Here is an 18,724-nt window from a genome sequence, read left to right as displayed (position 1 = left end):
ATGAGGAAAAATGGGTCCCACAATACTTAGCACAAGAGGTAAGATATTTAGATCTTGTTGACAAAAAGTAATTGATAAGGGCAAACAGAAAAGAGGGCAGTCAAATCTGCCAGTTCCCATTTCCTCAAATAAGTACTGTAAATTGACAGTACTTGACATTATGAGAAGTTTTCAGCTACACATACATTCAGTCATCCTCAATGTCTTAGCTACTTTAAAAAAATATATTTTTAGTTGGGGAATAATACTGTTTTCAGAATTTAGACTATTTGTTTTCACGAAATGTCAAATTGTGTTTAAAATACCGCATACTACATGTGAACGTTGGCTACTGCCACTCTGTTTGGGGATATAATAATACATTTGATAGAAGAGTCTGTGGGGATATTATCTTCTCTTTCTTGCTTACTTACAAAAGGCACTGAATTTCAAAGATATACAGGATCCCTGTTTTGCAGTCCTTTTGAAGCTACATTTGTTTCCAGTGGGGAATGAATGGTTAGCTTAGTAATCTATCTATCTATCTATCTATCTATCTATCTATCTATCTATCTATCATCAATATCCCTGGGTTTTGTTTTTGTTTTTTAATAAAATTATTACTAGGGGTAGAGTGATCAATTTTATTTGGGACTACAACATTTATATGGGAAGCGGGTGGCACTGTGAGTTAAACCAAAGAGCCTAGGACTTGCCAATCAGAAGGTCGGCAGCTCAAATCCCCACGATGGGGTGAGCTCCCGTTGCTCAGTCCCTGCTCCTGCCAACTTAGCAGTTTGAAAGCACGTCAAAGTGCAAGTAGATAAATAGGTACCGCTCTGGCAGGAAGGTAAACGGTGTTCCCGTGCGCTGCTCTGGTTCACCAGAAGCAGCTTAGTCATGCTGGCCACATGACCCGGAAGCTGTACGCTGGCTCCCTCGGCCAATAAAGTGAGTTGAGCGCCGCAACCCCAGAGTCGGTCATGACTGGACCTAATGGTCAGGGGTCCCTTTACCTTTACAACATTTATACCCTCATCAGCCATGATCAAGATGGAAATCTCCTTTCCTGTGCTACAATTAGTTTTTGAGGGGAAACTTCCATTGACATCAATTGAAGTATTGCTAATTTATTATTTTTTAAACCAGAAGTTGTTGTTAACCACACAAATGGAGTAATGTTTGGCCTGCAAGGGAACTACATGTTATGTTATTGGAACTTCCTCTACCTGCTTTAATAATGCCCAGGATTCTTCTCCCATTTCCCAGCACAGAGCAGTTCAGATTACTCCCAAGTCAAGATATGCTTTAAATTTAAATTTAAATTTTCCAATTTTCTGCTTCATTATCATATGTGATGTTTTAACAGAATGGCATATAATATAAAAAGCTGTGCTGTACACAAGATACTTTTTCATCCCAGGTCTTTATGAAATGTTTAATATATCTGTCTTCCCATTTCAGAGAAAATTAGAAGATTTAAATACTGACTGGAAAGCAGTAAACCATTTAATACAAGTGTTGAAAGGAAAGCCAGTGTCTGGGCCCTCAGGAATTGTATCATCTGCTGTTGGTAAGTACTTTGATGTTTCAGTAATCTTCAAAGTTTATATGTAAATGTTAAAATGAAGGTATATTTCTAACGCTGGTGAGAAAGCTGATGCTGAAAGCCATACAAAGAACACTTATATTTATTATTTTCTATGGCTGCTCTATTGGCCTATTGAAGGAATATTCACACTACAAAGGCATAGTGATTTGAAACTAGTTCAGTTGTCATGGCCTTCCTCCAAGAATGTTTAGAATCATACTTTGAGGAGGGTGTTGAAAATACTTTACATTGTTTCCTAAGAAGGAAGAATAGCTATTGAATTAGTATTACTTCATCTGTGGTGCAGATATACCCTAAGACAAAGTACAGTGGTACCTCTGGTTATGAACTTAATTCGTTCCAGAGGTCCGTTCTTAACCTGAGGTACCACTTTACCTAATGGGGCCTCCCGCTGCCGCCGCGCCGCCAACACGCGATTTCTGTTCTCATCCTGGGGGAAAGTTCTTAACCCGAGGTACTGCATCCAGGTTAACGGAGTCTGTAACCCAAAGTGTTTGTAACCCGAGGTACCACTGCAATGGAATTATTAAATTTAGTTCACAAATTGATTTATAGGTTGTGCTGGATAAGAGCTTTTTTAAAAGAAGGCTACTTCCTGTTATATGTGCTAGATGAAAGTTGAAAGATAAGTTGGGAATTAAATTTTCATTCAATTTGATGTTGCAGTTCAGTAATGGCTTGATTGCTTTTACCTCCGTTCTGTTTTTTTGCATATGGGCTCATCCACACGTCTGCTTGTCGCATGCTTTCTAACCACAGGTCTGAGAGGTTTTTCACTTGCCCTGCTGCATTCCCAGAAAAACCCTGCTGTTTACTTCTGAATCATAGCAAATGTCAATAGGGTTTTCTGTCGATTGATGTTCTGATTCAGGCATTGTGTCTCTTGGAATAATAATGGGTTAATATATTCCTTAAGATACTACTTTTGTAATCTAAACCATGTTTATTTCTTAGTATGCATCTTTTGTTTTAGTGAGATTTGATAACTATTCCTAGGTCTGAGGCTTATAATTGAAAGGCAATTTGATGGTATTGAGCTTAATATTGTCCTTGCTCACACATTTGTTTAAGGATTTCTGGTACGTGGAAAGAGCAGTACAACCATTCCTAATGTCCCATAGCAGTAGCATGCCCTCCAGCGTAATAAACAGAACCCATTTTTCTCACTAGGACATTTTTCTCACTTATCTGGCTGAATGCTATTTCAAAAGTCTCAGCACATGCATAAGGTTCCCATTTCAGTCACCTCACCAGTACTTTGAATTAAAGGATTTTAGGAAGACCTCCGTCTGAGATTTTGGAGAATCATTGTCCAATGGAAATTGTACCAGCTAGCAGTTTGACATTTAAAATACGAATTTCTGTAAACTTTACTAACCAAAGATTCCACTTGAATATCAGTAATAGAAATCACACTGTAATTATGAAGGAAGGGCAGGCTTTCATTTTATTTTTGGGAAAACTAATGTGTCAACTTAAGAATAGATTTTACATTACACTGATGATCTTCTTGACACTGAGAATACAAACTGCTTGGAATACTGATTATGAGAAGTGGCTCCCTATGTGGTTCATGTAATTTTAACTGTGCAAGCAGAACTCCAGGAAAATATTTTTCCTGCTATGTTTAAAAGTTATTGAACCACATAGGAAACTGTATCACAGAAAACAATTTTCCAGGTGGTTACAAGTCCAAACTGGCTATATTTTTGATGGCTACCATGAACAGTCCCTCTTCTTCATACATGCAATCACTCAGGTGAGCACCCATATCTAACAGAATCATATGGGTGGAACTTCATTCCACCAGTGCTTTATTGGAGTAACTCTCTACCTAGTCTATATATGTAGTCTGTAAACGTATATCTGGGATTAAGCTTCATTAAATAGTAGAACGTACCTCTGAGTAAACATATATAGGATTGCATTCTGAGGAACTTTCCAATTACATTTCTGGAAGTGTTTTCGGTAATTAACAATATTTATGGCAGATGTTCCTCTTGATGCATTCAAGAAGTAGATTAGGACATAAGGAGCAGGTTTTGTCAAGGAATACTTGGAAGTTTATGTTCACCTGCTGGAAGCATTGAAGTTTCAACAATTTGGACAGAAAACCTAAGGACCTGGCCTAAAAGAGGGAGTCTACAGCTGAGGAAGGGGTCTACAGTCATCTGGCAAGAATCGTTGTCCTTTCTAGTTCTCAGGAAACAGATGCAGCTGGATAGTATTTTCAATTGAACAGACTGAACCTTCTTTTCTGCCTGACTGCCAGAGGCCTATTTAGGTTTGGTTGTTAACTGATTTTGTATCATGTTCCACATGCCCATGTGTTATCATCCAAGGACAGACTTAAGTCAGTCTTGCAGTAAGACTTCATAACAACCTCCTCTTTTCAGATGTCTTCAAAACTTACAAAACTGAATGAATTACCTCATGTTTACATTAGCCATTCAGTGAAACACTGGCCATTAGGCACTCATAAAGTACCATAACTATGGAGTATCATATGTATGGCAAAAAGGAAAAAAACTGCTGAGCATTGCACAGCAGTACTATTGGAATTTATCACTTTCTGGAATTTCAAACTATATAGCCTATGGCTGTCCAGCTCAAGTCAAATGGATCTGGGAAGTCATCCTTAGTAATATTTGTGTAGGAAATTCATGCTATGTGTAGCAGTCCTGACAATGTTTTAGATCGTCTAAGGAAATTAAGATCCCGGGGGAGAGATTTTCAGATAATTCATTGGGGAGGCAAGTTTCATGACACACATGCTTAACAAATACATTATAGTACAAAACTGAATTTAGTGGTTTGATTTGAAGAATTTTCAAGGTCAAGACCCTGTTTCAAGAGAAGTTTTATTTTCAAGACAGTTGACATCGGACACAAAATGAAAGACAAACTCACCTAATAAAAAGACAAAGAGTTCAGACTAACACAGCTACTCTTTTGGAATCCATCTAATAAAGCTTTCAGATTCAATTTACTCTCTGCATATAGCTTGAGGAATCTCTGGAGGTCATTCACAGCGTGTGCTTCAACACCAACAGGGAGAAATAATGAAAAGGACTTGGATAAAAAGCTGACACTATGCCTTCAAAATTGCATGAATAAAAGCATAATACGCTAGTTAATGGTTGAAATTCTCTGTGTTTTATAAGATTTTCTCTCTCAGTCTCTGTCTTAATGCATGGATTTGTTACAGTACTAGCTTAGAGAATAAACACGAAAATAAAACATGTAAGCCGGAAGTCTGATTTAAACCAATAGAAAGTATGTTGGTACTTCATATTTAACTTATCCTATTCCACTCCAAACACTTGGGATTCATTTCTGCAATACAGATACACAACTATACTTTATATGAGGAATATTTGTGACCTTTTGCTAGTATTAAGAGCATTCTTCAGTGTGCAGATCTGAACATATTTTGCCCCAATCTAGAAATAACCTCACACAATGAGATCTAGTTAGCCTCCTTGGAAAGCAGATGAACATTTGCACCTGTATGACATTGTAAGACCGGTAGGAAGGTTCACTCCTAATGACAGACAGCCGCATAAACGTGTGTATGAAAGAGAAAGACTGTGGGGTATCACTACCTGCTTTTGCACTGACTCTGCCTACCACCGGCATGCAGCCCCCAGAAGTTTAGCTGCAAGGAATTGTGTGGTTCTCTGGATGACTCCAATTTCTCTATCATAGCATATGCAAAATAATAGTCTTAACAATAATAGACTAAAAAAAAGTCTATAATTTAAAAATATAGTTCCCCAATATTTTATTTTATACATAGGAGGTTTGCTTGTATTGAATATTTTCTACCATTATTATTGTTGTTGTTATTGTTGTTGTTATTGTTATTATTATAATATTTATATTTATAGAATTCATGTACCGCCCTATACTATACCCAGAGGTCTCAGGGCGGTTCACAGAACAAAAATAAAAATATAAAACCACTAAATACATAATCAAAATAAAAACAACAACCCAGTCTTTATTTAGATGCTAACAAGTAACTTGTGCAAGCAAAATCAATGGTCCAGATCTGATAAAGCTAGAAAATCGGAAAGACATGACATTGTTTTAGAGACTATTTTGTAATGATATCAAAATGAATTTTTGCACTGAGCTATGACACAAGGTTCTCAAGCAGCAGTCACTTTTGGAGGAGAGATCAGGATGAGCTGATCAATCATCTTCAGCATGGCCTCAGGAAAGTTTCACAGGGGCTGCCACAATAACAGTAACTTACAGGAGACTGGAATTTGAGATAGTTTATCTTTCAGGAAGATTTTGAATGGAGTAATATGTCCTGGCTGTGTGAACTTTATTAATGGGACTCCAGATTAGAAAGATAAAGTATAATCTTTAATCAGTGTCAAGGCTACTACTTAATCAGTGTCAGTGCCTGCTAAAGCCACAGCTGTAAATGGGTACAGATACGAAATTTTTGGGCATCAGAGATGAAGCAGCCAACTGACTGTTTTTAAAGCCAGTTCTTCTGCAATGTTTAATCTCTAAACATTTGTCTCTAAATGCCTTTATCTCTAAAACTTCTCTCATCAGCATTTTAATCATGAATATGTATTGCATTTTCAAGATAATTCAGCTATTATTGCTTTTGCAGAGCTTTCAGCTATTGAAATTGAGATTATGGCTTTTAAAGTTCACACCCATTTTATGTATTCGGAAACATACTTTTAAGATGCAGTGCAAAAGACTGGAAACAAGAATGGTTTCAGTGTGGAAAATTACTTCATTCTTCTCTGTGAAAAGCAGACCCAGAGTTTTGGATGTAGGTATTCTTTCCTTCCCAGCACCCTTGATGCATGCAGGACCACAACCAGCAGCGACTTGTTTGTGGACACTGGTTTTATACAAGGATGGTTTGCATGCAAGAGTGTTTAAGCCAGTTTATCTGTTCTCATAACAGCTAAACTGAAATAGGTATGGGAACAAGGAAGAGGAAAAGTGTGCTTAGCTTTTTAAAAACCACCTTCATACTTCTTTCACTAGTTCTGTTCAAATCACTTAATATACAGGCAGAGCTTGCCCTTGGTTTTCTGATTTGTGGCACACCCGCCATAATTTGATTCTTGGGATTCAAGTTTACAGTACCTTCATAGCAGGTGGTGCCTAACTCGTGGCCTGAGGGGCCATATATGTTCCCTAAGGAGTTTTTGCTGATCCTCCAATTCCCCTAATATTTTGACTGCTGGATCTGCAATTGGGAGAGGGGGGTTTAAAAAAATGCAGAGCAAAAGTTGGCGCTGTTTGAACTTCCCATAATGATTTTTAGCAATCATATCTCTTTCTCTGGCTTGCGAGCAATTCACATGACATCCTCCTTACACTTGCTAGAGCTTGTGGCCAGAGGGTGGTGATGTACACATAAATCCTAGTAGCAGGGAAGTCCCTGGGCTCACACCACCCTTAACTGAGCAAGAACTGAGGGAGGAGGAGAGATGACTACTATCTATTAGGTGATGTTGAGGAGGCAAACTGGGAACCTTTAGATCTGAGAACAGTTGCCCCATCTCATAGGCCATTAAACTGCAAGACAGCATTGTATCCTCAGGTCCTGGACTAACCTTACCTAACCTCCTGGACAGAAAAGACTACAAGAGAGTCTTCTGTTCATCTAAGCTGTGCTCAAGAGACAAGAGGCGCATCCATGCCATACATTGAAAGCACTTTTATGCCACTTCAAGGGTAATAGAGAATCCTGAGAACTGTAGCTTGTTACCTTACAAGTGTAAGGTTCTCACTTCGGCAGAGCTAACCAGCTGCAAAAATATAAGATGGGGGACACCTTGTTTGCCCGCAGTACATGCAAAAACGCCCTAGGGGGTCTTAGTAGACCACAAGCTTAATGTGAGTCAATAGTGTGATGCAGCAGCAAAAAATCTAGTGCTATTCTAGGCTGCATCAACAGAAGTATAGTGTCTGGATTAAGGAAAGTCATAGTACCACTCTATTCTGCCTTGGTCAGACCACACCTGTAGTACTGTGTCCAGTTCTGGGTGCTGCAATTTAAGAAGGATATTGAGAAGCTGGAGTGTATGCAGAGGATGGTGACCAGGATGATCAAGAGTCTGGAAACCAAGCCTTATGAGGAATTGTTGAGGGTATTGGGTATGTACAGACTGATAAAGAGGAGTCTTAGAGGAGATATGACATCCTTCTTCAAATATCCAAAAGGCTGTCACAAGGAAGATGGAGCAAGATTGTTTTCTCCTGCTCTAGCGACTAGAACCTGAACCAATGGCTTTAAGTTACAAAAAAGGAGATTCTGACTAAACATCAGGAAGAACTTTCAACAATTATAGCTGATCAACAGTGTAACAGACTCCTTAAGGAGGTGGTGGACTCTCCTTCATTGAGGTTTTAAGCAGAACTTGGGTGGTCACCTGTCATGTCTGCTTTATTTGAGATTCCTGCATTGCAGGGGGTTGAACTAAATGTCTCTGGTGGATCCCTTCCAACGCTACAGTTCTATGATTCTGAGAAGACAGCATAGATAGGGGAAAAACTGTGATCAATTTTCATCAAAATGAATTAATTCAGCTGTTGACATAAATCAAAGCATCTATTTAAACATATTTTATTTTTTAAGAGAACACATTTTGCCTCAGTTATTTACTGCTCCCAACCCCTCCACATTAACTCTGTTCTTACCTGCAATTGGCTAGACTTTTCTACCTTTACTGTAACAAGGAATGATCCCTGTGGAGCTAACAGTTGTGTTGTGCTGGGAAACAGCTGTCAGAAGCTACCCCTATTCATCTTCCACCTTCATCTCTGCAGTTGGATATGTCATGACTGCATCTCAGCCAGCGTTCATTGACCCAGAAAGGCAAGTTCAAACTAAATCCTCTGCTTACTAGCAGAACACATTGGGTAAATTTGGCATGCTCATGTTTTGCTTCAACCTAACAGTTTCAGGTTTCAGTGGGAGAAGGTCTTACTCTGTACATGTGCAGGCATTTTAATGTAACATATTAAAAAAATGAAACAATTCCACACATGTAGTTCTAAACATTATCCATAGGAAATATGTCAAGCTCTACATCTTACTCACACTGCAATGACATGGAAAGGCTTAAATTATCTAGTTCATGAAAAATAACAGCTCAAACTTAGTCTTCACTGACCTCATTTAATGCTGTATTCCCATAGCTTCCATGCTGTGATGAAATATCTTTTAGACATTTCTCTTTGGAACAGAGAAAGGTTAACATGATTATGTTGTCTATAAGAGAGATGTTTCAGCTTCTGCAAATGTTTTATTTTTGGATATAAAGAGATGAGAAATGATTTATACAAAAATCTTACATCAAAATTAATTTTAACTGATTTGATATATCATGAAAGACTAGTCTTTAAAGGACTGCTCATGTTTCATGGTTCTTAATGCTGTCAAGGCAGCATTCCTAGGAAGAGGCAACCAGAGATCAAGTTGGACTTAGGATATCAAAAATGGATTAAAAAGAGTTTTTTCATCACATCAAAATACCTTCCCCCAAAGAGGGTGCTGCTACTGCTGCAGTTAACAGTCAAAGCTGGAAAAATGTGCTTTTTCTGGGCATCCAGAACCATGGCCAGCACCATTCCAAGCTGTGATCCTGAAGTGAGTGTGGTCCCATCAGATCAGGAGCATCACCTCTTCCACAATTGACTGTATATATATAATGAATTTGTGTTAAAACTGTAAGTCACTATAAACCTTTTTACTTTTAAAATATGCAGAAGCCTAATGGCAAAATCATTTGCTTGTTCAATTTAATCAATACATTGGAATGCATTAAAATAATCTGTTCTTGTAGTTTCTTGAATAGACAGGTTATTTGTCTAAGCGAAGATGTATGATGAAGTACAAAATATATTTAAATGAAAAATAATCAATTGTAGCACTTTTGTCTAAAGCTCTGTCTGTTCATTCATCAGGCAAGCTACTGTTGGCCTGAAGGAGTTTCCTAGCTGTTAAATGTAACTTGAAATATGTGGGTAGAAAGGAATTGATATGATGATCTGGGAGCTATTCTATCAAGAAATGATATGCTGATTTGTATAAAATAAAAAGTAAAACACTGAGGTGGAGGAGAAATAAAAAGGGGAAATTAGATGGAATCAGCATTAAAGCTACTGACTTTTTCAAAAAAGAAGTATTTGTGATTGATGCAAAGTATGCAGCATCCAAAACCTAAAAATCAGCATTAATATTTTTCCCCTGCCCCTGGATTTCAAGATAAAACAAATTCACTCTTACCCTAAATATACCCATTCCCTTGTTGCTCACTGCTTGGCATTAATTTATAAAACATATTAGTCATAAGACTTTATTCCAAAGCATCCAACCTCTGTCTTTAAGGTGGCTAATCTGATGGTAAATGAAATGAGATGACATTTTGGAATTGCTACCATAAATTGTAACTGATGTGTGAAATGAAAAAATTATCTATTGTGGAAAGGAATGGCAGTCATTGTGCAGACAATCTTATCTTTTTCTCTGGGAGGAGTAGGTACAAAAATTCACCACAGGTAAACTCCTTGTAGGCAAAATATAAAAATCAAGATTCTAAAAGGCACTGGGTTGGTTCTTTTTGTTGTAAGCAGAAGTAGGTACTATTGAAAGTTTGAGAATTAAAGAAAATAGTTTGCAAATTGCTTGTTTTAGTTTGCAGAGATATATCTAACTAATTTTGCATATGCATTTTAATTTTTATAACCTTATATTGTCCTCAGAGGACTTGACTGGTGTGTGCTGCAACAAAGTAGGTGAGGGTTGCTTTCTAGCTGTGCTTTGAAGACTGAACTTTGTGAATTTCAAAATTGGCTCAGGTGGTACACAGTTTAACTTTATTAAATCAGAGCCAATAAACAGAGAGGCTTAGAAGGTGATTGTATCCTACATCTATTTATGTGAAAGTGTGTGTAAATTAATAAGTGGAATATGGGGAGCTTTAGGATAATAGCACAAGATATTTCATTTAACTTCCCTTGGCCTAAGTGCTATTTACTGAACCTAACTTGAGTTTGGCTATTAGTACTTACTGCTGTTATTTTTGATATGCTATATTAAGACTACATTTTCTCATGTATATTTCTAGTAAAATAAACTGCTTCATTCAAAAGGCAGGTCATCAGAGCAGCCACTACCATTAGGCAGATTGAGGCAGCTAGAGTGTGTGTATGTGGGTGAGCAGCAATGGTAGCCCCTCCCTGTCATTCCTTCCTGTTCAATAACAGAAGAGAATAGCTTTGCACCCTTTAAGCTGGGCTGATGCCCTCAGTGTGGTGGTGGTCATTCTTCCATTGCCAGTACAGTGGTACCTCGGTTTACATTCTTAAACCGAAACCGTTCTTAAACTGAGGCGTTCTTTCCCTAATGAGGCCTCCTGCCGCTGGTGCTCTTCCACCGTTTGGATTCCGTTCTTAGACTGAGGTAAAATTCACAAATTGGGACACTACTTCCTGTTTTGCGGAGTTCGTAAACCAAATAGTTCTTAAACCAGACTGTTCTTAAACCGAGGTACCACTGTATTGAAGTAAGAATCAGCTTTCCAATCCGGTTGCAGAATGGAAAGGGGTGTCACCTTGTTCTTTGTCTCATGTAGCAAAATATTTTGAGCCAGTTCTTCAGGACACAACAAATTGGTGAATTCAATCTAACATATATGGTTCACATATTCCTTTCTTTTACTTTCTGCTTAGTTTTTTGAAAATATGAGCTGTATTTTTATATATAAGCACATCAATTTCAATGTATTACTGCAATCTTTGAAGATTCAAAATATTCTTTAAAGGCTGTGCAAGTTGGCAAAGCTGAAATCTGTGACATTTGATTCCATAGTTATGCTCATTATGTAAGTGCACCATTTTTCATGAAGGAAAACAGCTGATATTCATTGTTTGTGGCTGTTGCCAAAAAAAACCCCTCTCTTTTGTAGGCACAGGATAAATCTGCATATTTTCCAGCTGCATGTGTTGGTCTATACATGCAGAATATTTGTATGTCAATGTTTCGTTCACCTTTGGGGAGATAGTACAGTGGTACCTCAGGTTACAAACACTTCGGGCTACAAACTCCGCTAACCCAGAAGTAGTACCTCGGGTTAAGAACTTTACCTCAGGATGAGAGCAGAAATCGCGCAGTGGCAGCGGGAGGCCCCATTAGCTAAAGTGGTACTTCACTTCAGGTTAAGAATGGTTTCAGGTTATGAACGGACCTCCAGAATGAATTAAGTTCGTAACCAGAGGCACCACTGTACTGGGTTGCAAGCATTTTTTGACCACTCTGCCTGGAACTTGTAGACAACCAGGACTTTGGGCTGGTAAATTCATCTCTCCAAAGGCACTGAATAAGATGGTAATTGGGCAATTTATGCCAGAGAGACAGCCAGTAATTAAAGGCATGTCTCCACATCAGGATCTCTAAGGAGGGGGTCTTAAGTTCTAAACGAATAGCAGAGTTGCTTACACAGGAGGGTAGTTTCAAAAGGCGTCTGAGAATTTTTTTTTCCAATGTCACCAGAGGCATGAGGTTTACAAAAGCACCCCATAGAGGGACCGCATAGGCCATAGTTGCAACCACTTTTGCACTATAAACTTTTAAGGCAGATGGGACATGCATAGCCCACTCTGTACCATTTGCCTGGAACTCGTAGACAACCAGGACTTTCATGTGGACAACCTTGTGGAGGGACCAGTCATTTCTTCCCCCATTCACTTTATAGAAGGCAAATTTTATTATTACACTACTAAGAGACTAGTCATCTGTGTATCCGTTGCGGCTAAGAAGAAGTGGGTTAAACTCACTATGTAAGGACATGCAAGCTCTGGTAGCATCTAAGCAGGCTAATAAATAATCTTGCAGGATAGTAATTTTTGTGGGGTTATTTACACAGATATTCTATGTGTTTAGACTGGTGCATATAAATAACATTTACTCCCTGCAACCGATTATGCAAATTGTTTCTTAGCTATGCATATCTAGTACATTAATTGTTGAATTATATCCTAGATGCTTTGTGTCTGCTCATAGCAGCTAATTCAAAAAGTTGGGAAAGGATCAACAGGAGCATCTTTTCAGCTTACCATTTGCTCATGGCAGGATAACTTATGATGCTTTCTTCTAAGATAACAGGAAAGGTTGCCATGGAGACATTAGCAAACTGTTGTGTCCTAATGTAGCTGGTTTTGTTGCTCCACATCTGGTCGATTAATATGCAGCCAGTAGTTCCAAGGTTTTTTTTGAACTTGGTTTTTATAGTTTTTTCTACCAAGTCTTGAATCCAGTATTTATTAAAGGGGGAAATGCAGCACTTAGCATATAGAGATTACATTTAGCTAGAAAAAATAGAAATTTCATTATAGGCAGGTAAAATAAATTTTAGTTTGCTGTCCTGCACATAGCTACCTGGTAGCTAGTGGTTGGCATCCATCTGTTTTGGGAGACGGTAGAGGAGTTGACTTCGTCTTTGGAGGTGAAGTAAATCTATTGGAAGATTACAGCATCAGCTGTGGTTGTAGAGATTGATATGGGAGATACTATACATGTTTTGTTGCAGCTGGGGCAGATGAAGGTGTCCAGTTTTCCTTCTGCAGATTCATCATGGTGTTTCTTCTGTCTGAGGTTTCATTTATTTCCATGAGAATTACTCTGAGTGAAGTGTGGATACATTCAAATATCACCTTTGTCAGGAACTCACAAGGTGGCTTACGCAAGCTTCAGCTCCCGCAACAATATTAGTTATAAGATAATAATATTTTCAGGATAATTGTAAGATAGCGTACAAACACCCAAAATGCAAAATAAAACTGCTGTATTATGGGTTGTGGAAGGGCTGAAGAATCCTACCACCATTTTCCCACTCCACATTATATTCTTCCATTGCTGCTTTGCAGCAAGGTTACATGCCAGTGGTTGTTTCCTGCATACTTTTGTGTGTAACATGAGACTTGGAGTCCATGGCTAACAGCCTAGGAGTCATTGCTTACTAGCAGCTAATTAGTGTGGATTTTAGATACCCTTAGTAAGGGGTGAGGTTATTAAGTCAGATCAAATTTCTAGTCCTTCACCTTCCACTTTTAGCCCAGGCCCTGCCCACCACTGGCATATGACCCCCCCAAAGGGTTACTCAAAATGAATGTGGCACTGGGGCTGCAAAAGGTTACCCACTCTTGCCCTAAACAGTTTGGGTACAAGCTTTTTAAAGAACTGCCTTCACCCTGCCTGATTTTAACATCATAAACAAAGCTCATTACTAGCTGGGGTCCAAAAAGCCACATCGTTACAGGATGTTAGGAAACCCCTAAAAGCCCACCTATTCTTGCTTGCTTTTCCCTGAGCTGTATCTTAATTTGTTGGATTGGATGTTTGCTTTGATGCTGTTGCTGGTTTTTATTAATGATTTTGTTGTTGTTGTTGTATTGGTTGTATTTTACTCTTTTGTTCTGTAAGCTGCCTTGGGAAGGTTTTTATCCTTGCAGGTGGCTTCCAAATATTTTACATTAAAAAAACCCAGATAAAAATAAATACATATCAATGACTTTAAAGGAAAGAGAATACCCTTGGTGTCCACGGTTAACGTAGACATCACGTGAATTTGCTAAAATTATCATTATAGTGAATAACCATGTCAGTAAATTAAATTATTGATCTTAGCTTTTTTATTCAATGTCACTGCATTTTTCTTCCCTTTCAGTAACTTCTCCTGGCCAAACTGTTACTGTGGTAACGCAAACTCTGGTAACCAAGGAAACTACCATCTCCAAACAAGAAATGCCATCATCTTTGCTTCTGGAGGTGCCAGCCCTGGCTGAATTCAATAAGGCATGGGCAGACCTCACTGACTGGCTTTCTCTATTGGATCGAGTGATAAAATCCCAGATAGTGACTGTAGGTGATCTTGACGAAATCAATGACATGATCATCAAACAAAAGGTATGTGAAACATCTACATACTTAATTTTATGTCTGACAGAAATAGCTGCTACAAATGGAACAATTTAAACAGGAAGTATATTAGTATACATTGCACACATATTCTTCAGCAAATTAATTTTAAATGTGAATCTGTTCTGCTTTATACCAGTTTTCAAATGTATATGACAATTATTAAGATTTGCAGAGTGAAAATAAAGGTAAAAGATCAAAACAATGAGATCAGTCTATATATTGCCTTTACCTCAAACCAGTTACTTTGATATTTAGACATCAATATACTACTTTCTCAGAAGTCAGTAAATAGGTTGAGTATTACATGATGCAAGCAGAATAAACCAACATCTCTTTACCTTTTTATGTTAGAATATTTCTCTAAGAACTTTCTGAGAGGTTTGTATCCTGCTGTCATGCTATTACGAAAAGCTTCTCAATCCCCTTAAAGAAAAGAGCAGCTCATTAATGCAAGTGTTTTGTCAGCAAACTTTTAAAGTGCTACTTATCGTTGAAAACACACAAAAATGTGGAAATATAGAAGCATGGACAAAAACAAAACTTTAACTTCAGCAACTCTGGCGCAATAAAAGTAATTTGTTTATTATATAGCCTGAAAGTAATTACCTGCCTCCTAGATTTAACAACGCTCCATATAAAATATCTAGCTTGCATGAGCAAAACTTTAAGTGCTTCACTTCCATTCCACTGATCCTTTCAAGAGTGCATCAGACTCTTTGTTATACAACATTGTCTCCTTCAAATGCAAATTCTAATTTAGTCTATTTAAGGCATGGGTGGGTTTTTTTTTAAAGTATATGTGTAACAAGCAATCAGAAAGTTGATAATATACAAAGAAATGTTTTTAAATAAGAGCTAGACCTTACTTGTATGAAAATGATGATCCATGGGTAAGAATCTTAGACTTTAGGACCCGCCCTCTTACATAGATAGTGCTATGTTAGCACTGACTCTTTTCTGCTAAGGGCAACAATGCAAATGCCAAATATTATCTAAATGTGCAAACATTTTTTTTAGTCCAGGTGAAAAACATGTGACCAGGAGCTATCATATCTTATGTTACGATACATAACTTGATTGTGGCTGTGTCTCAGCATTATTATTTTTTATTAAGTTCACTTACTCCTTATTTCAGAAGATCATTCTAAGCCTTACCCATTTGTGATTGGGGGATATATATATATCCCTTACAGGACCTTTCTTTGAACATGACCTCAGTAAATGTTCAGTAAATGACCTCAGTAAATTAGAGCATAAATTGATCAGGTTGCTTTTCAAAAAGTATATGAAATGCATATGAGCAGGTCTCAGGGCTGGGGTTGATGTCTTAACCACAGTTAATATTAACCTTCATCTTCACTAGGATTTGCAGTGTCCAGTGTCTTTACTCCTGGTCACATAACCCAGGCCTCTTACTCTAAATCTTCATAAAACTTCTTCTTAGGATTATTCGTCTCAATACATGCACACAGACATAATTTTAGGTTTCCAGACATCTCCATAGTCTTCAGGGCCTTCATCTCCACATGTAGCCCTTACACTAGGTTTGTAGGTATTTAAATTTATGCTACAGTATTCACACCTACTCGGACTGGGATACAATCAGGGTAGATTGGCAGGGGAGAAGGAAGCTTCTTCATTCTAAAAAAAAAGTGGTTTTTTTTAGCTTAAATTGTTTTTTGTAGAACATATTGTGATGTGAGTGTTGGTCTAAAAGGAACAGAATCTTCTACAGTGGTACCTTGGGTTAAGTACTTAATTTGTTCCGGAGGTCCGTTCTTAACCTGAAACTGTTCTTAACCTGAAGCACCACTTTAGCTAATAGGGCCTCCTGCTGTCGGCACACTGCCGGAGCACGATTTCTGTTCTCATCCTGAAGCAAAGTTCTTTTTAGGGAAGCTTTTAATGTTTGATGTATCACAGTATTTTAATATTCTTTTGGAAGCCGCCCAGAGTGGCTGGGGAAACCCAGCCAGATGGGCGGGGTATAAATAAATTATTATTATTATTATTATTATTATTATTATTATTATTATTATTATTATTATTATTATTATTTATTAACCCGAGGTACTATTTCTGGGTTAGCGCAGTCTGTATTCTGAAGTGTATGTAACCTGAAGCGTATGTAACCCGAAGTACCACTGTACTTCTGTCTGCTGCCAATGTACAAGAAGAAAACTGACATAAAATCAACTTGAGTGCTAACATTCTGAGTTCAGAGCTTACAAAGTCATCTCTGAATTAGATATGCTGAAATCCACATTTTAGTTATGGTTGATTTAGCACCCTCATGTAGTTTGAGCATAAATGAGAAGTCTTCTTTTCTACTTTTTGTATAATTTATGTAGAGAGAAAATCTGTGGAGTACTATTTCCTGCAAGGTACAACATTAATGGTTAGGCTACATCAGCATCCCCAATGGGAATGAGGGCAGGAGTGGGATGCAGTGAACTTCAAGCCACCATTATGCAAGCTTGTTTACACACAAATGGCTTAATACTGTATTGTAAGTGAATGTAGCATTACCTTAACCTCCATTTAGAGAACTGATATTCTTTAAAATAATTATTATGAGTAGGTTGCCAACTGAGATGTGCACTGCTAAAGTGCTTTTTTCTATTACATGCAGACAAGTGTAGAGAATTTTGGGGGGGTTGTTCTTGTTGTCAGCATGTGGTTTTAAGTCTCACCTTTCATATATGTAAATCTAAAGTAGCTATATTTATTATGTGTTTGAAAACATTTGTTCTTAGCAACAGAAGAGTTAGATTGGATGCACTTCTAGAACTTATAATAAACCCTAGGAACTAAGAGATCAAACAAAACTAAAAATTCTCAAGGTACTTGAGGAGCAGGCATCATTGCACAGTGATGCTCTTGGGACATTCAGATAAATGACTTCTGGTCTTCTGTATTTTTCTGCAGAGCAAAAAGTTTAACATACCTCACCATGTCAGAACCATAACAACACTCCCCACCACCACAAAAAATGGTTTCTGCAGATTTTGTTTTGAACAATTTGTTTTGTTAAATTGGAAATAAACTGTTCATCAGAAACAAAAAAATTTGTGGGTGGATTGCTATATTCTTAATAATCTAACAAAGTAAAAAAGTTTTATTTTGTTCTTGCTTGCTTGCAGAACGTATGCTATCTCTGTAGCATATGCATTTCTTAGTTTTCTTTCTGTTCCATAATTATAAAAAAGTAATTGAATAGCTTATTTTCCCATGTAATGTGCAAAGCAGAAAATTGTAGTCCAATTGTAATCATAGAATGCAAATCAAAACTATAAGGACCAAATTAAATGCTTGTTCATTTTCTAAGATGTTTCGGGGGTTACAGGAGAAACATATTCTCAGGAAAAAGACATGATTCCAGGAAAACAAGATTACTGCAATGGGAAAGTATGAATTAACTTTTTTTTGTTTTTGATGAAGCAGTTTTAGAAGAGAAAGTTATTTTGCATGGAGTATTTTTTTAAAAAAACAACAGAAAGGGACTTTTAACATTTTCCCTTAACATGACATCCCTGATTAAAATCACCTCCATGAGCTACTCTTAGCTCCAGCTGGGAAGCTACCATTGTTGCCAATAGAACCTTTCCTCTCAGGGGAATAGCAGATTGAGGAGAGCTGTTTCATGAAAGAGACTCAGGTTGAAGCTGCCTACAGTAGCTTCAGAAACAAATTTGGGTCACGTGTGAACTTCATCCAACTCAGAGCTTCCTTTGAGTTGGATTGAAACAAAGTCAAGTCTAGCCAGATTCCAGCAGGCATGGTGGAAAGGTGGTTGGGTGAGTAAGGAGCAGTAGTTCAGTAGAAGCAAGAACTCTTTAATGGGGTAACACAATCCTTGGAGGGGCAGACATGGCATACAACCTCCCTCCAACCATGACTAAGGCTTTTACCCAACGCTGTCCCCACCAGAGTTGTGCTGATTGCTATGGGCTAGGCAAAAACCCCAATGTCCGCCAATGAACCTGAAGGACAAATTCCTCCCCAGCCCCGGATGTGGTGACTAATCTTAATCCATAGTAAGGTCAGGAAAGCAGTCCTACTTCTGTGATGGATAGGAAACAGCGTAGCTGAAGGGAGGGTGGGAGGGAGATCCAAAGGCAACCAGAATACTAGATGGGGCATTCCTTTTATATTCTGGTGGT

The 18,724-nt window shown here is 37.9% G+C and overlaps 1 protein-coding gene across 23 annotated transcripts in view; it reads left to right on the top strand.

Annotated features, from left to right (window-relative positions):
- DMD (dystrophin) overlaps positions 1-18,724 on the top strand; it is a 1,010,042-nt gene that overhangs the window by 706,916 nt on the left and 284,402 nt on the right. For all 23 annotated transcript variants that reach the window (XM_083498284.1, XM_083498278.1, XM_083498289.1 and 20 more), the window contains 2 exons: positions 1,444-1,552; positions 14,308-14,546. In XM_083498284.1, the coding sequence (XP_083354410.1) occupies positions 1,444-1,552; positions 14,308-14,546 (348 nt within the window). The remainder of the gene's footprint in view (positions 1-1,443; positions 1,553-14,307; positions 14,547-18,724) is intronic.

This window comes from Podarcis liolepis (genome assembly GCF_965112155.1).
Source record: "Podarcis liolepis genome assembly, chromosome: 4".
In the NCBI taxonomy this organism is placed as follows: Eukaryota; Metazoa; Chordata; class Lepidosauria; order Squamata; family Lacertidae; genus Podarcis; species Podarcis liolepis.
This window is presented reverse-complemented; position numbering and strand designations above follow the sequence as displayed.